This window comes from Carassius gibelio, chromosome B7 (assembly GCF_023724105.1).
Source record: "Carassius gibelio isolate Cgi1373 ecotype wild population from Czech Republic chromosome B7, carGib1.2-hapl.c, whole genome shotgun sequence".
Lineage (NCBI taxonomy): Eukaryota > Metazoa > Chordata > Actinopteri > Cypriniformes > Cyprinidae > Carassius > Carassius gibelio.
In genome coordinates, this window is record NC_068402.1 from 10,879,246 (window position 1) to 10,900,507 (window position 21,262).

Sequence of the window (21,262 nt, forward strand, 5' to 3'; positions counted from 1 at the left end):
TGATCTAGCACTACTTTCCTCTTCACATTTCACATTACATGTAAAAGCGGTCAATTGATCAGCTCTGATATTTGAATATGTTTTATGCGGGCAATGTTTTAAATGTTTCAGTAATGAAAATACTTTTAATGCAAGATGCACATGGCTGCATGGTTAACTACTTTAGCTGCAGCAGTTATTGTACTGTGTAATTTTCGAAAACCAGATTGATTGTTTGATAAAATTTCATGAGCCTCAATAAATTTTCTAAGCTGTTCTGCAACAATTTTCTCAAAGACCTTTGCCAGGAGACATAACTTTGATATCGGCCTATAGTTATTAAGATTGGCCGAGTCCCCTCCTTTCAACAAGGGAAGAACAAAAGCAGACTTCCAGACCATAGGGATGACATTGTTTAAAAGGCTTAAGTTAAAAAGATATGTCAAAGGTTCAGTTATAAAATCTTTTGACATTTTAAGAAGAAAAGGATCAAGATTGTCTGGACCTGCAGATTTGTCTGTTTCCAGCTCTTTAAGAGCTCTGTAGACCTCTGCCTCAGTCACTGGTCTGAAAACAAACGAGCCTATTGAGGAAGCTAATAGAGAGGGGGATTTGTTCAAAAATTTTGGTAGTTGGATTCAATGTCTCATATAGACAACCTGATGAAACAAAATGTTTTTTAAAACAATTTAGTATTTCAGATTTATCTGTGAGAATAAGTGAATTTTCCATAATGCATGTTGGGAGTTCATTGGTCTGTATGTTTCCGTAGGATGATTTAATAACTTTCCAAAATTATTTGGGATCATTAAGATTACTTGTGGTTTTAGACAAGTAATATTCAGATTTGCTCTTTTTAATAAGGGAAGTGCAGCGATTTCTGAGTTGTCTAAAACTCAGCCAGTCAACCTGAGACTTTGTTTTTCTGGCCTTAGCCCAAGCATGATCTCTTTCCTTCAAAATTTCAGACAGCTCACAGGAGAACCAGGGATTATTGCGACCCTTCACCCTAAATTTGCGAAACGGTGCATGTTTGTTGATAATTTCAGACAAAGCATCATAAAAAAATTTCCAAGCTAGTTCTACATCATTAATAAGAAAAATCTTTTTCCAGTCAGAGATCCACAAGTCATGATAAAAAGCTTAAAATCCCGTTTAAACACAATTTGAGGTCTTCTTTTAAAAAATGTTGTTGACAGTGGTGACAACACAATGGTCACTTAAATCATTGGCAAATATTCCCACAGCAGTATATTTATGTGGAACATTTGTAAAAATTAGATCAAGGATGGAGGATTTTTTTGGCTGTTTAAGATTTGGCCGTGTTGGATCACTGATCAGCTGTGTAAGATTAAAATAATCACAAATTACTTTAAAATGATCAGAAACAGACGTAAGCCAATCCAGATTAAAATCCCCGACAAGAAGAATCTCATTAAAATTTAACATTGCTAGCTGTTCAGTCAATAAGGACAAAGCATCATTTGTTGCTGAAGGAGGTCTGTAACAGCCTACAACTGTGATAGAATGGCCCTCATAAAGTTCTACTTTCAAAGCAAGACATTCAAACGTTTTACTAATACACAACGATGACAGAACAGTTACCAAAAATCTGTTCCTTATGTAAAGAGCAACACCACCGCCTTTTCTGGGACAGTCACAGCGAAAAACATTGTAACCCCTGATAGCAATGTCATTATCTGTAATTGATTTTGTCAGCCATGTTTCAGACAAAACAAGAATATGTGTTCAATCTGTCAACCCAGATTTTTATCAAATCTAATTTAGGGAGAAGACTTCTGACATTTAGATGAGCAATTCCAAAGCCACACTTAGCTTTAAAATCATCAGGAGTACTCAAACATGAAGGTTCTGGACCAGGGTTGGATTCAACATTCCCTGACAGTAAAAGCAGCAATAAAATAACACACTTTTTCTTTACAGAATTGTGTACAGGCATAAAATTGATTTTCTTGTGCTTCGTCCAGATGGAGGACCTACTGTAAAAAGTCAGTAACCAGTTGTATGGTTCATACAAGACACAAGAGTGCACAGTCAGAATATTTTCTGTAACCAGTAAAAGATAGTTTGCAGGACTCCTATTAAAAATCAATTCATTAAAAAAAGAGTGATCCCAGTCAGTGACTTTAGAAGCAGAAAAAACATAAGGACAACTTTGATATCCATGTTTGACTTCTACCTCACATGGACATAGTACAGCCAAAAAGAGGAAAAGAGGAAAAATAGACGGATACATGCTGACCTTAGTGGCAGTTTCCATACCGTACAGATCTCAGTTTATCCAAGGCCCAAAAGAGCACTGCAGACTCCAGCAGCAGCACAGGCTCGGTGCGATGTAGCAGGCCCAAGAGGCAGCACAGACTCGGTGCGATGCAGCAGGCCCAAGCGGCAGCACAGGCTCGGTGCAATGCAGCAGGCCCAAGCGGCAGCACAGACTCGGTGCGATGCAGCAGGCCCAAGCGGCAGCACAGACTCGGTGCGATGCAGCAGGCCCAAGCGGCAGCACAGACTCGGGCGATGCAGCAGGCCCAAGCGGCAGCACAGGCTCGGTGCAATGCAGCAGGCCCAAGCGGCAGCACAGGCTCGGTGCAATGCAGCAGGCCCAAGCGGCAGCACAGGCTCGGTGCAATGCAGCAGGCCCAAGCGGCAGCACAGGCTCGGTGCAATGCAGCAGGCCCAAGCGGCAGCACAGGCTCGGTGCAATGCAGCAGGCCCAAGCGGCAGCACAGGCTCGGTGCAATGCAGCAGGCCCAAGCGGCAGCACAGGCTCGGTGCGATGCAGCAGGCCCAAGCGGCAGCACAGGCTCGGTGCGATGCAGCAGGCCCAAGCAGCAGCACAGACTCGGTGCGATGCAGCAGGCCCAAGCGGCAGCACAGGCTCGGTGCAATGCAGCAGGCCCAAGCGGCAGCACAGGCTCGGTGCGATGTAGCAGGCCCAAGAGGCAGCACAGACTAGGTGCGATGCAGCAGGCCCAAGTGGCAGCACAGGCTCGGTGCGATGTAGCAGGCTCAAGCGTCAGCACAGGCTCGGTGTGATGTAACAGGCCCAAGCGTCAGCACAGGCTGGTGCGATGTATTGGACCCGGGCGGTAGCCGTTTAGATCGCGCTGTTTCCTCTGGCTTCCAGACGCTGCTCTCGTGTGTCCGCTCGTGAACTTGCCTTGAAGCTGTATATCTTTCTTCAGATTTATAGCTGTAATGAAGCACTGGGAGGAGAGAGAACCTGGCCTTCCAACTAGCAATCTTTTCTCATTCAGACAAAACCAGACACAAACCTTTAACATTTTGCCTTTCCTTTATCACACACATTTGTACATTCCATAATTTCCCATTAACATGTTTCATTCTCTTTGCATCATTGTCTTTCTCACATACTGTACATTTGACGAGTACCGAATAGCTCTTTTCAGATCTTGAGAGCTTAATTTGTTCTTTAAAGATGAAAGTTGTCTACACTAGTTCTTTCCTCCGGAGGAAAAGTAGGACTAATGATGGTATTACTACCGACTACTCATAACAGCCCTCTGCTTTAAGAGCATGAGGACAGGGGTCAGTTTCCGATCTGGACTGGAGACCATCTGTCAGGCAAATAGTTCAGATCTCATGTTCAAAAAGCTTTCATGACTTTACCAGATTAATACTTTATTTTCTTCATCTTATTAGTGTCTTTCATCCCTCTCTAGATAGATAGAGTGCAAAGCATATTTAACATTTCTTCATAGAGACAGTTTGAAATATAAAAAAAAAAAAACAGTAAGAGACAGATCTCATTCATTTTCTGATTGGACAGACACCAGTCCACTGTGCTTTAGCGGCCATAATTGGCATTTTATAAGTGCTCTAAAGTCTCATTTGTCAAAGCCAGGGCTAAATTTAACCTAATCTTTGTGATGTGGTATTGGATGCGAGTGGCACTGCCCTGTGCTTTTCAGGGTGACTGAATCAGATGCTTTCAAAATGAATAATAACTGGTTCTTTCCTCCTGCAGAATTTTCAAGCTCTTCCGAAGCAGCCACTGCAGATTACTAAGGAACAGTACATCCCAGGTAAAGTATGTGTGTAATCGGACACTCATGTGTGTTTGTGTATAATATATATATATATATATATATATATATATGTGTGTGTGTTTGTGTGTGTGCGTGTGTGTGTGTACAGATAAGATATAAGCTGTTCAAAGTTTGGGACCAATGCGATTTTGGAATTCTTGTCCAAGAATCCTGAAAAAAAGATGGATAATATTAAGCAGCACAAATGCTTTCAAAATTATTAATTATAGTAAAATGTTTCTTGAACACCAAATCAGCATTTTAAAATTATTTCTGAAAGGGCTATATGCTTCCATTGCATATACTAATAGGCCTACAAGCTTTAATATAGAGACATACTATATATAATATAGAGTTTTTTTTTTTTTTTTATCTGCATTACCCTTTACAAACTCTTTCTCTCAGTCAGACTGGTGCAATTACAATTAACCTATCAGTAAGCCCTGCCCCTTTTAGTTACTGTTGCTCCCTTGGACAAACAGTCCCATAATGGTTTTGCACAATTTTTGACACATAAGGGTCACCATTCATTGTGGGAATTAAATATTCCATGGAGGGATATATAAAATAAAAAAAATACGGTGTGTAACTTGAAGCAAGTGTTTATAGATCACAATGCAAGTGGGAGAAGTCATCTCAATCGCGAATGACAACATGCAGGATCAACATTGTTCATGTACTGCAGAATACAATTAAGTTAATGTATATTTAACCAGTTTAATATGGAGAGGCACTGAAATGTAGACCTTCGTATATGTGTTTTTGACTTGCACTGTACATGTGAGAACAGTTCGCTATTAAGGTTTCTAATAGCATTGACCCACTAACTTTAACATTAGCTAGTTTTAGCCAAAGAGATACCTTGGTGCAGTGGTAGCTCCAGAAAATTTTGATTGGGGGGGGGGGCAATGGAGGGTCCTGGTCATTTCAATGGGGGGTCTCATGAAAACCAAGAAAAAATACAGTGGACACGGCTAATAACTGCATATTAATGCTACTAAACAACAAAAACAGCACAGCACATGAACTACTTTGTTTTTAATTAATTAATCAATTGCAGTCTGCAAACAATATGCTCAAACTTATGTCATTAATAACTCACCCTCATGTCGTTCCAAACCCGTAAGACCTCTGTTCGTCTTTGGAACACAGTTTAAGATATTTTAGATTTAGTCCAAGAGCTTTCTGTCCCTCCATTGAAAGTGTGTGTACAGTATACTGTCCATGTCCAGAAGGTAATAAAAACATCATCAAAGTAGTCCATGTGACATCAGAGGGTCAGTTAGAATTTGTTGACGCATCCAAAATACATTTTGGTCCAAAAATCAAAAAAACTATGACTTGATTAAGCATTGTCTTCTCTTCCGGGTCTGTTGTGAGCGAGTTCAAAACACTGCAGTTTAGTGATATCCGGTTCTCGAACGATCACTCGATGTAACCAGATCTTTTTGAACCAGTTCACCAAATCGAACTGAATTGTTTGAAACGGTTCGCGTCTCCATTACGCATTAATCCACAAATGACTTAAGCTGTTCACTTTTTTTAATGTGGCTGACACTCCCTCGGAGTTAAAACAAACCAATATCCCGAAATAATTCATTTACTCAAACAGTATACTGACTGAACTGCTGTGAAGAGAGAACTGAAAATGAACACCAAGCCAAGCCAGATAACGAACGATCTGTCTTGAGTCAAGAACGGGTTGCATCGGTTTTCGGGTCACCAGTAGTGATGGGAAGCTCGGTTCACCGGTTCTTTTGCGCTCGATGTAATGACATTTGCTATGATTGCCCTTCATTCAAGCCTTTGGTTTACCCGCGCTCATAACATTAGCACAGAATCAGTTCAGAATCAATCACTAAAAGAATCAGTTCGGTTCAGACGCTCTGTGTGTCATTCTGCTTCACGCTGAATCACGCATGCGCAGTATCGTCAGCTCCTTAGTTCTCGAATCGGATGCGTCCGAGAAAAACTGTTCGTGGTTCAGTGTACGAATAAATGTTGAATAATTTATGGGGAGAATAAATGTTGAATAATTTATTGAGACCGGTGCCTTGGTGAAGCATAAAATGACAATGTACTGCTTGTGCAGATGAAAATTGTAACTTAATGAGTGCATGACAACCAGAAAATTAAGGTTAAATGCTTAGGGACATTTTGCTCTATTTTGTTTGGGAAATGTAATAAAATAAATTCTATTGCCTATCCTCTCAGGATATTGGAATCAGTGTTACAAGTACCGCAGGCACATTGTTTTTCCATTTCTGTACCACAAACACCATCAAACCGATGAAAGCTTTGGATCTTACAATGTTTCTCTATGGCACTGAAACCTAGATGCCGAGTTCCACTCCCTGTTCAGCTGATACTTGACTGCCATTGGTTCATCTGCGTTTTGAGGGAAGGGGCTTACCTATAGGTCAATTAGGCACTACCTATAAAGTGTAAAAACAACTGCATAGAGCTTCATTCATATTTCTCTTGCTCCTTGACTTTCAATCTCCTACTTTCTTCATCAAGTCTCTTTCTCTCTTCATGTCCTTGACATGGACCCTTTCAGCACCAGTAACTCTGTTAGTCCTTAAATGGCCGATATTTAAAAATTATATTTAAATGCTACATGTGAATTTATGCACCACAGCATTGATTGTGGAGCTTCATTTGTTTTTATAATGTTTCAGTGAAGATTTAAAAAAGAAATATGATACTATATTGTAAATTGTATAATACTGCTGAATCAGTATGATTATGTTTATTGTATTTGTTATGTATGTATGTATAGGAAAGATCTCTGAAATAGTGACTGTCCACCCACGTGCCATGTTCATTCCCAGAGAGGGTTGGACTTTCCTCTCTGCAGGTGAGTGTCTTAGAAAAGCAATACCTCTATTTGATTTGTTATTTTGTTTTAAGGGGTTTGTGCTGTGATGTGCACAGCACTAATGCTGTGTTTAGGACTAGTACTTGATGTGTCCTGTTTGTCTGGGTATGTGTTTGTTTGTTCTGACAGCACTGAGTGTGTGTGAGGTGTGTCAGTGTGTTGTTATATAATGGTGTCACAGCAAGGACAGTGTAACCTCCAGCAGAAGAGGCCAGCCTTCAGACCCCATGGCTATAACATAATCACAATTTTGGAAACAGCCCGTTCTGGCCCACAATCTCATCTGCTGGCCAGACAGCAAAGTTACACAAATCCCCTAAACTCTCTGTGTGTGTGAGAGAGAGAGATGGTGATACAAGGGAGTAATGCGAGATCACTTAATTGGTTTTGGTCTCTTTGGTATTTTTTCAGTCTCAGGGGTACGCATTCATTTTATATGTTTGCTGACATGTGCATATTTAGTGTGTGTATGCATGTGGGGTGGTTCAGTAACAGTGTGAGTTCCTGTCCCTGTGGTGGCCTTGTCACATCAAATTGTGCATTGTCCCCGGATGTTTCCAGAAGGAGAACAGAGAGAGGCTAGAATGAGGACAAAGTCATCCCTCGTTCCCTGCTTGTCTGGTGGCCTCTACAGCACAGACTGAACTCCCCCTATTTTATCCCCTGCATCTCTCCTGAGCCTTCAGGTCAAACCATAATATTTAGTTTTATCCTTTTAAATCAGGGTCTTTTTAACTAAACCATCATTCCCACAATGCCTTACAACCTTTTTTTCTTAATAGCTGCATCAGCCAATACCACCTTTCAATAAACTGTTTTTTATGGAAGCCCTCTTTTAACTTCCTGAGGAGTGAGGTGAAGCAAACACTGAACTACAGAGCCACAGCATTTTGAGTTTTTATTTATTTACTTTTATGATGGTAGAGTGAGAGGAGATGGAAAAAATGGGTGAAATAAAATGGAAACAGGATGGATTTCATATAAAACCACAATTTTACTGTCTGTGATGATAAAGATTTTTACATTTAATCCTGTGCAAAATGAAAACAAGCTAGCTCAGACTCATCTTTATAATTTAATTTATTTGCTGGTTGCATTGTAATTATAAAGTAACGTTGAAATAAAATGAAATATTAATATTAGATTTAAAGCTTTAATGAAATTTTACCTTGGCAATTAATTGAAATAATAAAGATATAATAATAAAGTGCTAAAATTACTAATACAGAATACATTTTAAAGGCCAAAAGAATATAACAGAATATAGTAAATGTAAACTTACATTTTTAATTATTTTAAAAATAAAAGCTAATTCAAAGTAACAATTAATAAATACTAAAATAACATTTTGTAATTTGTTTAGTTCAGATCAATTAATTGTCTGGTCAAATCAATCATACATTGTGTTTAAATCTGTGTGAACAGGAAACACATCTATCTGGTATCTAAGCACTCTGCTTATGAAGGTATCGATTTCGTATGCCTATGTTTAGACCATCTTTTCATTTATAAATCATTGTGGGACTATTTTTGCACTAAGACCAGACTCATATTAATAGAGCCACTCTCTTCTATGTTCTCTGTCAGATCTTAATTTAGCTTGCTCCAAGTAAAGGAAACCTGTTCTTATAAGGCCAGATATCTAGTTTTGAACCATAGACAAAAATCTGGCACTAAAAGGCCATAAAAAGGCTCAGACTGTTGGTGCTTGATTGAACTTTGGCTAATATTTAAGATTAAACCTTGCATAATAACTCATTATAAACCACTGATTGAACATTGTACTATTGATTTTCCAATCGATCTAAAGATCAAATGCGTAAAAACAAGAGCAAGCTTCTAGGAACCAGAATTTCAAACTCTAGCTAAATTTTGGATTCATTTTGTGAGTGAAAAAAGGTTCACTGTCAATATCTGCAATGTCTGAAACAGCATTCTGCTGGTTCTTATGGTGAATTCACACAACCAAACTGAACATGAGTGAAATCAACATGAAGTTTTTAGCCCTTCACTTTAAATTCCTGATCATGTGGATTTCTTTTTTGAAATAAATGGATTTCATTCACAAAATTTTGCTGAACGGTGGTCAGTATGATTTTTAACATTTATTCATTGATTTACACTGATTAACACATTAACATTTTGAGAGTTTTCCGCAGACATGCTCCACTCACATTTTCTTCTGAAAAAATAAAATTCTAGTTTGTTACTTGTTTGAGAAGTGAGGTTTGAACTAGAAATGCACAAAACAACAAGTAATGGTTAGTCGATATTTGCTCACTACTCAAGTCTGTTACTTTAGCTGTTTTGTATGACTTAATGCATTACATACACATTTTTATCTTCAACCTTTATTGTCATTATTCTGAGAACTGTGACAAAAAGTTATCACGACACAAGGTCATTGACATTTAACAAGCTACTAGAAACACAGGAAGCTAGTCCAGGAATAGACTTAATCAGACAAACTGCCTTAAGAAGCTGTAAAGGGAATTCAGTTACGGTGATATGGGTCTGTACTTTAGGCATATTAGATTAATCTTAACTTAAATTGCTGCTATTGTGTTTCTAGCCATCATGATACCGGAAAAGGTTGACAGTAGCTCATTTAAAGAAATCTCATTTAGAGAATAAATTTGGATGTAGTTCAATCCAAAATGGACATCTGGTCTTCAAAGAAACATCAAACTAAAATATCTAAATAAATTAAAATTTGAAATTATTAATATGGTCTTATTCAACTTGTTTAGTTGAACATTTTTTGTGATGAAATGCATCCAAAATGAAGAGCTCTATTGCCATCTTCATTGTCCGTTCAAACCTTCAACTGATGGTGGACAAATTAGATCTGATTAACTTACACTTGAGCTGCTGTTTCTGCCAAAGATAAGCCATTTCCTCCCCCTTCTTCCCTGAAACTGGTCTTGAACACACACACAAACACATCAATAAAGGCCAGTAACAACCACATAACTTGTTCTCTTCTCAGGACCTCACTCCATTTTTACCTTATCAAATAAAGTTCAGAATACTCTGAAATGGCTAGATATACCAGTTTACATACAACATTTATGCACACAATTTATCTCATAATCTACATAATGGACATTGCTGAGTGCCAATGTTGGTGTGTGTGAGGGTGAGTCAGCACTCTGACAGTCACTGCAGTGTGCAATACTCTCTCTCTCTATCTCACACACATACACAAACACACAGACTGTATCGCAATGTGAACTTATCCTCTCACACATTTGCTTTCATCTGACAGAAAAGCGGCTGGGTGCATTACTGTTCCTGCTGACACAGATGGGAGAGATGCCAGCACACACACCACTCACTGTCATCTTCTTCCCCTTTTATTTTTTTATTAGGAATGGGAGTTATGAAAGTTGTGGTTGAAGATGAAGTTTGGAAGAGGTCATTATGACATCTGAATCTGTGTGTGTGTGTGTACAGATTTCTGTCAGGTGGAGCTGCGTCTCTTGGCTCACCTGTCAGCTGACCCACAGCTGCTGAGAACCTTTCAGAACACTGAAGCAGACGCCTTCACCATGCTGGCAGCTCAGTGGTGGGTACACACTACCATATATAAGTGTATATAATGCACATACAGAACACATTTTTGCTTTTGTTTTGTTTAGCGTTTTTATAAGCATGCATGGTCAGGCCAGAAAGTTTTTTTGTTTTGTTTTTAAGAATAAATTCATTTTTTTCATCATGGATGCGTTGCATTGATCAATAGTGACCGTAAATACATTTATAATGTTGCAAAAAAACTTATTTTTGGATGTATTCGTCATGTGGTACTTAAAAACAAACCAACCAACCAAGTGTAACGTTCATACTTTGGGTAGTAGGTTAGGAAGTCACAGAGAGTTGGCCAAAAGGAGTTTAAACAATGCTAGATGTTCTATTTGTCACACAAGCAAAAGGTAATAAATAGACTGACAAGAGTGCACAGTGTCCTGCAGTACCAGTCTGTGTGTTTCACCCTGAGGCTGTATGCACTCAACCAGACAGAGTGCAAGACCGAGAAATGATCGAGAGAGATGAGAGACGACCAGTCTGATGCTCACATCTCCACAGTTACCATAGCGCATGGTGACGGGCCTGTCCAGACAAAGTGTGATTTGATTGCTGACATGAGCCCAGTTTTTGTGTGAGGATAGAAATATACTTCGCTTTCTAATGACCACAGATCATCACAGCATTGCTGTTAGCATATTACTTCTTGTGTGTGTGTGTGTGTGTTGCTCACCCAAAAGAGCTGAGTGTTGAAGTGCTGAAGTGAGTGCTGACCCCACACTGGCCGCTGCTCTAATGCAGTAAGACATCTGCTGGACAGCCTCTGATTCCCTGTCACTTTACAAACACTGATGCCTCCAGCATACCAGCACTGCTAGCACTTTCATTACATAAATGTCTCTGTTTTTGTCTTTAGGAAGGGTGTGAGTGAGGACAGAGTAAGTCTGGAGGACAGAGAGCATGCCAAGCGTATCGTCTACTCTGTGGTTTATGGAGCTGGTGAGAACTTTTACTCATAATACATGCACACCATCACTTCAATCTACATGAAGTTCAGAACATGACATTGTTTATCATTAATTTTACCTTGCATTTAAAGGTGCTGTTTTGGTAACTTAAACCACACAGCTTCTCTTTAGTGCCTATTGACACAGTATCATGAAGTCCTGCATGCTGGCATCTCATGCCAGCTCATGGGCGCTCCCCTGAACCGTAAATACCATGTTACTAATTACTGTGGAGCAGCAAGAAAATGACATCCTGACAGCACTGACAGGGTGATGGCACACAGGAATGTCTACAGTCAAAAGCCATTACTAGCATTAGCATTACTTACTTTTTTAAAGATCATTATTTTGTGTATTTGGTGTAACAGAATATGTTGACATGCTTATTATTTTTCAAATACTGTAAATTATTGTAGGTCCTCTATGCCCAATCTCTCTCAAATGCGTAGTTTTCTATAAAGTCCCTCCTTAAGTATTTAAGTACAGTCTGCTCTGATTGGCCAACTGACTCAGTGCAGTGTGATTGGCTGAACACAGCAAACATGTAACTCCCCTTTCCATAATCGTGAGCTTCATCTTTCAAAATAAATGTAATGTAATTATTAATGTAAAGTTTATAATGTCCTTAGTTTTACCATCAATTCAAGCCCAAAAGGGGAACAGAGTCGCGTGACAGACAGTGATGAAACTCATATGTGTTTGCAGTACACAAGCCACGGACGGTTAAGACAGCTGACTTCAATGTGAACTCCAAATTTGAAAATAAACTAATAACAAAACATACTTACAGTGGCTGATTCAGAAGTGCCAGATTGTCATAGCAAAGTCAGAATGACCTCCTCACCTAAGTTCACGTAACAGTCGTCCATTAAATGCGTTGCTGTTCTGTTGTAAGTAATCTTAAATAAAGTGCTTTTGCTTTCTCCTAGAAAAACACAGCATCTACCTGACATGGCTGCTTCAACACTAACTGCGGTTACTGAAACCTTCTTTCTTTGCGTGAACATTTGGGCAGCATTACGCAAATATTTCCACATAGTGACGTAGACATGTGGGGCATGTTTGAATGATCCTTTTAAGGGGTGCGTGGCAGAGTCTTATTATTTTGATAAAGAAAATCTCATTGGATTTGAGACTTTGCAACTTTGCAGATCTTCTTCAAGCACCAAGAGCTTGTAACACTCCAAAGAGAAAGGAAAACTTGAAATGGCATCATATGACCCATTTAAAGCAACATGAGGGTGAATGAGTGTCAGAAATGTACGTTTTGAATTATTAAATGTATTTATTTTTTAATTTTGAAACTCATTCAAAACGGTTGTGCTGCTTAATATTTTTGTGGAACTGCAATACATTTTTCTTCTGGATTTTTTAAGGAATATGAAGTTAAATATCACTGTTTATATGAAATAGAAACATTTTGTAACATTATTTATAAATGGCCTTACTATTGCTTTTAATCAATGCATTCTTGCTGAATGAAAGTATTATACTGTAGATCAATATCAGTAGTGGCAAAAGTCACATAAAAGTTTTTATTTCTTTAAAATAAACTGACCACAAACTTTGGAAATCTACGGAGCCCTTAAAAAAATTTTATTTTTGAATTTGGAAACTGAATTTTAAATGAGAAAAAATAATAATTTACTGACCCCAACCTTTTGAATTCCAGTGTACCCTTTTAGTTAAAAATGGGAACATTTTCAATTTAGAATTGGAAGCTTTGAATATAAATGAGAGAAAGAAAAAAAAAATAAACAGGCAAAAAATATTTGATGAATATTTGAAAACATGAAAAAAATGTAAGTAAACTATGTTTATTCATATATGTGTGGATGATTGTGGCATAAGCAAAGCAGAGATACATTCATCTATTATTATTTTTTTTTAGAATGAAAGAGATAGACATTGGTACAGATAAGAAATAGAAAGAGAAACGTTATGGGCCAGACTCAAGGGCTGTAGTCTGAGTCAAGTGCAGAGAGCTTTATTGTTCATAGTGGTTGCTAACAGAGATCTCCCGGAATGTGGCCTCCATGACTACAACCTTACTAGAGAAGAATCTTATTATGTGTGTTTGGAGGCACTGAAGGAGGGTGTCACTGTTCTACTTTACTTTAACTGGGTCAGCTTGAATTTATCTCTGTCTTTTTGCTTCTTCTCTCATTTATATTTTTCAGTCCAGCATCTCACAAGTGGCTCACCAAAATGTGTTTGAGCACTGAAGTTGCTGAATACAGAAAAATGCATTTATTGCACTCTTACGGAGGCATTCGGCTTGTTGAGGCAGAACAAAACATTTTCATTTCGACCATAATGTCATATCAGGAAAGCTGAAAAAAAGAGAGAGAGTGTGAGGAAGGGAATAATGAGTGACTGAGTGCTGGTAGAAAGTGAATGAGAGACAGAGGGAGTGAGAGCACTACAGTGTCAGCATATGTTGATAATCTTGCAGAAAGCGATGGATTGCCATGGTTACCAAATACTAAAAGGAGGTGTAGCATAGAAGAAAATTAAACACACATACACATAGGCATAGGCGGGGGGCTGGACATACATACGACACAAGTGGGTCAGAATATGAGAGATTAACTTTTGAGTATCCCAGAGAGAAGAATGGCTTAACGATGTTGGAGTAATTAGGCAAAAGGAGGAGAACTAGAGAGCAAATGTTCTGAACCAGTGAGAATGCACAGTGACGCAATCTTTATCACTTCTGCGTGCCTCCTGCTGCCTCCATCTCCCTGCTCACATGCTTCATATAGTCATCTCTCTCTGTCTAGAAATAATCTCAATTACAGGCACACAGAAGGTCAGATAAAAATGAACCTGAGTCTTCCTGGTATATGTACTTGGTCCTGCTTTATTCAACAGGTCATTGTACGTAAATTAAAGCATGTAACATTGGTTATGTCATGTGACTAGTTGTTACTCTGTAGTAGGACTGATGAGAAATTCTTTGGGTGGAGTATTGCACACTTTCTAAGTTAGTTAGTAGCTACACCACATCTGATGCCAGTATTTCCTAGGTATTCATTCGTACTGCTAGCAAAGCATTACTAGTGTTGTTAACACTGTAAGTAGGGTTAGCGATCTGAACCAACCATTAGACCCAAGTATAAACTCTTGCACGCAGCTTATTTGTGCTATGGACATGATGATACTGTACTTCAAACTGTGTGGCTAATAAGGTGAGGTGTGCTATTAATTTTATACAACATCAGAGCTATCATTTTTGCCTGGTTGATGATAAAAAAAATGGTAAAAACAACAACAAAACTTTAGACTTAATAGTGAAACCGTAATTTTGTGAAATATTACATTTAAAATTAATAGTTTTCTATTTATTAATATATTTATAAATGTAGTTTAGTCCTGTGATTGCAAGGCAGAATTTTCAGCAGTCATTACTTCAGTCTTCAGTGTCACGTGATTCTTCATTCAAAAATTTCTGTAATAATTCACAGAACCAATCATTTCCTTTGTGTATGAATTTCAGTCTTCTGTTGGATACAAAATCAAATTATTGGAAGAATGTTGTTAACCTAACAGATGACAATGTTGTGTGTGATGTTTTACATAAGCAATATCAATAGATGTGAAAAAAGTAATCACTCTCCCATAATATCTTGTTTTTATTTCATCACATTTGTTGTCATGGTAGTTGTCGTCATAGCAACATTGGGAGAATGGGCTGCTCAGTTTAACCTATTTCTCAAAATCATTGTGTGCCTCATCTCACCTCATTTTGTCTTTTTGTCTCACCTTGAACTGTTTTAAGCATGGAATATTTCTGTGCTCAGTTGCTTCTGTCCCCTGATTTTCTCTCTCTCCTTCTTTCTCGACACCCTAACACACAGGAAGAGAGCGGTTGTCTGGTATTTTGGGTGTGAGTGCAGAGGAGGCCAGTCGTTTTCAGGACACTTTCCTACAGACGTATAGAGAGGTGCCGGCCTTCATCCAGCACACCATCCAGTACTGCCACAAACAAGGTGTGTGTGTGATAAACACAGAGTAGTGTTGAAAAAACTAAGCAAACACACTTTCACAAAACTCACTCACTTCACAGTTCAGTGTGTGAATATAGAGCTGCCGTTAGGCCACACTTTCACTGATATTACACACATCATGGTTTTTACACCATGGTGTGAACTTAAGTCACACATACTCTTTCTTTTTCTTCTCCTGCTGTGACTTAAATTGTTACATTTTCTGCTGCCATTATATTCTATTATATTTCATCTCAGTGTTGCTTTAAAATATCAAATGCACAGTTTATTGGCCATTTTACTGTTATTACAAATTATGGAGTATTTATTGTATTGGAATGATAAACATTAATACAATGTATGGCGAAACAAAATAAAGAACAATGCAAGGTAGCTAAATAAAAGGTGACATAAAATATTAGTTAAGTATGAATATTTAACAGCCAGAATAAAGGCCCTTCAGTGCCAGTAGCCTCGTGGGCAGCACGTTGACATATAATGTTGTTGCGCTTCAGTTCAAGTCTTGATTCACGGACCTTTTCCAATCCTATCCCTCCTCTCTCTCTCTCTCACTCTCCCTCCGCTTCCTATCTTAAATACTGTCCTGTCCTAATAAAAAAAGAAATCTAAAAAAAAAAAACAGATGATCCAGTAATTATATCATTATATACAATCGCATAAGGTTAGTAATAAAAGAGAACGTATTTGATTTGTTGCTATATAAATTTATTAGTGCTGTCAAACGATTAATCGTGATTAATCGCATTCAAAATAAAAAATGTTTACATACCATATGTATACTGTTTATTTAATATGTATATATAAATACACACATACAGTATATATTTTAAAAATATTTACATGTGTTTATATTTATATATACAAAGTACACAGTCAGATATTATGTAAACAAAAACGTTTATTTTGGTTGCGATTAATCATTTGATGATTAATCCCCCCATGAGAAAGTAAACGCTTGTCAATTATGCCCTTCCAGATAATGTCTACGAAGCAAAGCAAAGTAGCAGAGTTTGTTTTTACCAGGCTAGTATTATTTGTCTTCCCTTCAAAAATGTATCTTGTGAAATTTTATGTTTATTACCACCCCCCCACCGAAATTAATACACCTGGCCAAATTAGTCAACTCCAACAGCACTCCTGTCTGTCAAGCAGGTAACGTTATTATTGCTACCAGTGTGCTCATTACACAATAAATACTGGAGGAATCTATACAAAGCCTCGAACACAGCAACAAAACACCTGCTATGATTTAAGCTGGAAATTTTATCAGGTTCTGAGAGCGAGGAAGAATCAAGAAAACGAAACAGGAAAGGGCTGTAAAGACTGAGCTTTCTCTCTTGGTAATCTGTTCTAGAACAGGGAGTTCCAGTAGCAGTGTGATTGCATCTAATCTTCTGCTCAGGGAGACTCCCTGTGCTGCTTTTGATTTAGAGAGACACAGGACCTTTCTCAGAGGTGAAAAGGAAAATAACATATTCTCTTCTGATACATGCTGTGATGGTGGACCTGCACCAAAGTTCCCCAAAAAGTATTTGGACACCTAAATTGAAATTACACCCAAAGGTGAATAGTCATTGTTGATGCTGTCACCTTAATGTTTTTCTATACCTTTATGAATAAATGACTTTCTTCTGTAGAACATGAAAGAATATATTTTGAGACATGTCTTGTTTTTAATCCATATGATGGAATGTTTTGCCAAAATGGTTTGGTCACCAATATCAAAATTATTAAAATATCTTATTTTGTGTTCAGAATGATAATGGAAGTGGTGAATCTTTTTAAGCCACAATAAAACATATGTCATTGAAAATGTTATTCGTTTCTAAATGTTGGTAAAGCAAAGAAAAATAGCTTTTACAAAAACGGGTTTGGACATTTTCTGCTTGTCGAAAAGTTTGGTAGTTAATCTGGCCTACACCCGTGGTTGTTCTGTGAACTTGAGGGTAGTTCATATGTCCTCTAAAATGGTCAACAGTTAGTTAACATTAACTATCAATCTGCAGATATGTAAAAAGTACTCAGTGAATATTTTACTCAATTAAAAGTACAAGTATCTGGTCAAAATCATACTTGAGTAAAAGTATAAAAGAACAACTTTAAATTGTACTCAAGTATTAAAAAACTAGAAGTACTTCTTTTTCCTGACAGACAATACAGAAGAATGGTTAAAGGGAAAGAACTAAAAAATGCAATGGTCCAGGTCAAACATATATTTAGTTAATTAACAATTAAAATGAAACCCAGCAGAACACCCAAAAAAAATAATAATAATAATACACACGTTTGAGCTTCTGTTTACCATATTTAATGTGCAGTAGATAAATAAAAATATAATGTACTCTTCAAGATGAAATAAAATTGTAAGGAGTAAAAAGTACTGTTTTTTCTCCAGAAATGTAGTTTTTCTTGATTACAAGTAGTCAGTTTAAATTGTAATTGAGTAAAGTACAAATCCCCGAAAATAATACTTAAGTACAGTAATCAAGTAAAAATACTCAATTATTTTACACCTCTGCCAATCTGATTCAGAGAAGTGAAGTTTGTTCAAAGGAAATTTATTTGCATATGTCACCTGGTTTTATCTGTTAATAAAATTAAAAACATTTTCCCCATAAAAATACTAAGAATATGCCCCAAACAAATGCACACAAACAAACAAAAACACAGATGCAACACCCATTCTCATCATCTGCAATAGCAGAGAAACACAATAGCACATTCCGGTGACGCATCATCAGTGTTATCTGTTCATACGACATACCCACGCTAAGCCACACACACATTCCTGAACACTGTTACACGTATGCAACTCTATGTGCCCTATAACTTTGCGCCCCTGGCGTCTCTGTGCTTCTGGGAAAAAGGTTTTCTGAATGAGTCCACTGGCTGACCTCACTCTTTTCCAACAGGGATTTATGTGTAAAGCTTGACCTATTGTCTGACTTACCCCGGAATGCACTGGCATGAGTGATTCGTAAAGAGTTTGTGTGTGAATGAGTGACTGAGTATAATAAAGCTGAAAGAGTGTATAAGTTGCTGTGCGTGTTCTCTCTTATTGATGCCTTAGGTTTTGTCAAGTCCATAATGGGAAGGCGCCGTTCCCTCCCTCAAATTCACTCTTCTGACTGGAGCCTTCGAAACCAAGCAGAGAGACAGGCCGTCAACTTTGTACTACAGGGTATTTTGTGCATTTCTTCTTGTGTTTGTAACGTTTGCCACATCTCTGATGGTCACAATGGCTGTGTGTGTCCCATCAGGCTCAGCTGCAGACCTAGCCAAAATGGCAATGATCAAAATCTGCTCTCAAGTGGCTTCTGCCCCTTACACTGCCAGGTACATCCATCCATTAATCCGTCCAACTCTCCACTCCCTCCATCTCTTATAGTCCCAAGTGTAGCTGAATAATACATTTTGATTATGTGAAAAGCAGATATATATTTTTTTCAGAAAGTTTCAGTTCGTTAAATGTATGGACATAAAAACATAAAGACTTTTCTTCAAATATCTGCTGTCATGTTCCAAAGAAGAAAGTAAGTCATACAGGTTTATTTATTTTGGACAACCATCCCTCTAATGTATTCTATTGCATCACTCACTAACAAAGAAAAATTTTTCACAGCATTTATTAATCTAGGTTTATATTCATTTTTACATGTGCGAATACAATATTTCTTATCCAAGGATGCCTTTCCTTCTATTCTTTTATATTATATATATATATATATATATATATATATATATATATATATATATATATATATATACACACACACACACACACACACATCCCTGATTTTCTCATTTGCTTTTTCTCCCTCAGCCCTTCTGTGTGAATCACTCAACTTGCTGTGCAGCCCTCTATATTACAGTCATTTATCTTTGTTAGCATCCCTCTGTCCCTCCTTCTTCGTTCTTTCTCCTCCCCCCTCCCTCCAAGTATCTTTCTGTTCTGTTCAGCGAGCGTTAGAAGATATGTCTGCAATAGATGGCCAGTGTAGAGCAATAAGAATACTTGACAGATCTAATGTAATATTGCCGTCACATTCCAAAACTAAATGCATCATGGGTTGGTGGTCACAGTCTGGTTATTATATCTCCACATTACCATTGATCTAGTTTCTGTATGTCTTTATCTTTTTAGGCTGGTGGCTCAAATCCATGATGAGCTGCTGTTTGAAGTAGAGTTCTCACAGTTGGAGCAGTTTGCTGGTGAGGGAGACCGCACAAGTCCTTTTATATAGACATAAAATAAATTGGGTGAAATAAAAGGTCATTTCAATTAGCTCTGAGCGAATAATCTCATTTTTTCTGTGGTTTTATTTTAATATTATTTGTATACAATTAGATATCTTTATTAATACTTTGAATTAGCTTTTATACTTCTATATCAAATTTATATTTTGTCTAAACTTTAGACATTTTTAGTTACTTTTATTATTTTATTGTTTGTTTTTGGTTCAGTTGTAGTTTTTATATTTATATTTTTATTTATTTTCAGTTACTAATTTTAGTTTTTCAAATTATTTTATTTCAGTCATCAAACATAATGAAGATAATGACACTGATAGCAAATGACATTAAGCTGCAAATGCTGTCAATACAGCATAACTAATATTTTAATCTAAATATTCCATTGTTAAGTATTTTATGAGATAGCATGGGATTAAATCAGATCAGTTAGTTTAGAGACAAAAGCACATGCCATTTAAATATTGTGAATATTCTGTTGGTGAACAGTGTTGGTGAAGAAGACCATGGAATCTCTTCAGCACGTTAAACATTTGGGAGTGAATCTCTCTGTAAGTGTACACCCACACAACTTCATTTAAATGATGGTCAATTTATCTTATTACAATAAAGAGCTTCTGAATATAGAGAAAGTAACAAGCCGTGATCCACGTTTCTTCCTTGTTGCTTCAGACATATTTTATAGTTCTAATAGAAGCCTTGATCATATCAGACAGACTTTCAAACAGATTTATCCACTATAAAGGCAATTCATTACGTCATAGCGTTTGACTGGTAACCTAATTAAGCTTAACTGCATTTCCAGACGACCTTAAATTGCCGTAAAATTAAATGATGCAGCAGATCTAGATCAGGCACTCTAGTGATCCCAGTTCCTTTCTCTCTATTTTCAGGTGCCCCTCAAAGTCTCAATGTCCACGGGACCATCATGGGGTTCATTGTGCGACATGAACCTCCCCTGCACAACTACAGCTACTTCTCTCTGAGTCGCCTGCTCTTCCTCTCCATCCTGTAACTATGGTAACCGGGCAGCTGCAGTTCCCAATTCTTGTTTCTCACTGATGTATCTGAGGGCAACGGTAGGAGCAAGCTGGATCGTACCAGTTCTTCTGGTGGGTGGGTGGGGGGATGTCTTCTCTTAATTCATTTTTATCCTTTTACTGTTGGATTTGGTTCTTCTTCTCACTGTTAGAAGCTAGTATCTCTTTGCACGAGAATAGAAGTAGCTATTAAATCAGTTTTTTTGTTTGTTTGTTTTTTGTTCATTTACACTGTTTGTACATCTTATGCTGACATATGCCCTTCAATACATCTTTCAACAAATAATAAATATGGGGCTTTGTCATCAAGATGACATAATTTCATACGTATTATTGGCTTGGTGGGATGATGGTGCTGTTTCTCAGCTGCTGTGTTGGAACGTCTGTCTCCTGATGAATATTAATAAACTCAGTCCTCATTTAGTGAGTCTCGCTCACTCCATTTTAAACACATTAATCTTATCTCTTCAGTTTTCACGGCACCTCACAACTCGCTTGG

The 21,262-nt window shown here is 37.6% G+C and overlaps 1 protein-coding gene across 2 annotated transcripts in view; it reads left to right on the plus strand.

The window, feature by feature from the left end:
• The window catches only part of LOC127962124 (DNA polymerase nu-like), a 60,348-nt gene extending 39,162 nt beyond the window's left edge, over positions 1-21,186 (plus strand). For both annotated transcript variants that reach the window (XM_052561594.1, XM_052561593.1), the window contains exons 17-26: positions 3,989-4,046; positions 6,832-6,909; positions 10,387-10,498; positions 11,372-11,454; positions 15,323-15,454; positions 18,543-18,653; positions 18,733-18,808; positions 19,617-19,684; positions 20,213-20,274; positions 20,617-21,186. In XM_052561594.1, coding sequence (XP_052417554.1) covers positions 3,989-4,046; positions 6,832-6,909; positions 10,387-10,498; positions 11,372-11,454; positions 15,323-15,454; positions 18,543-18,653; positions 18,733-18,808; positions 19,617-19,684; positions 20,213-20,274; positions 20,617-20,709 — 873 coding nt within the window. In that variant the 3' untranslated portion in view covers positions 20,710-21,186. The remainder of the gene's footprint in view (positions 1-3,988; positions 4,047-6,831; positions 6,910-10,386; positions 10,499-11,371; positions 11,455-15,322; positions 15,455-18,542; positions 18,654-18,732; positions 18,809-19,616; positions 19,685-20,212; positions 20,275-20,616) is intronic.
• The last annotated feature ends 76 nt before the right edge of the window (positions 21,187-21,262 follow it).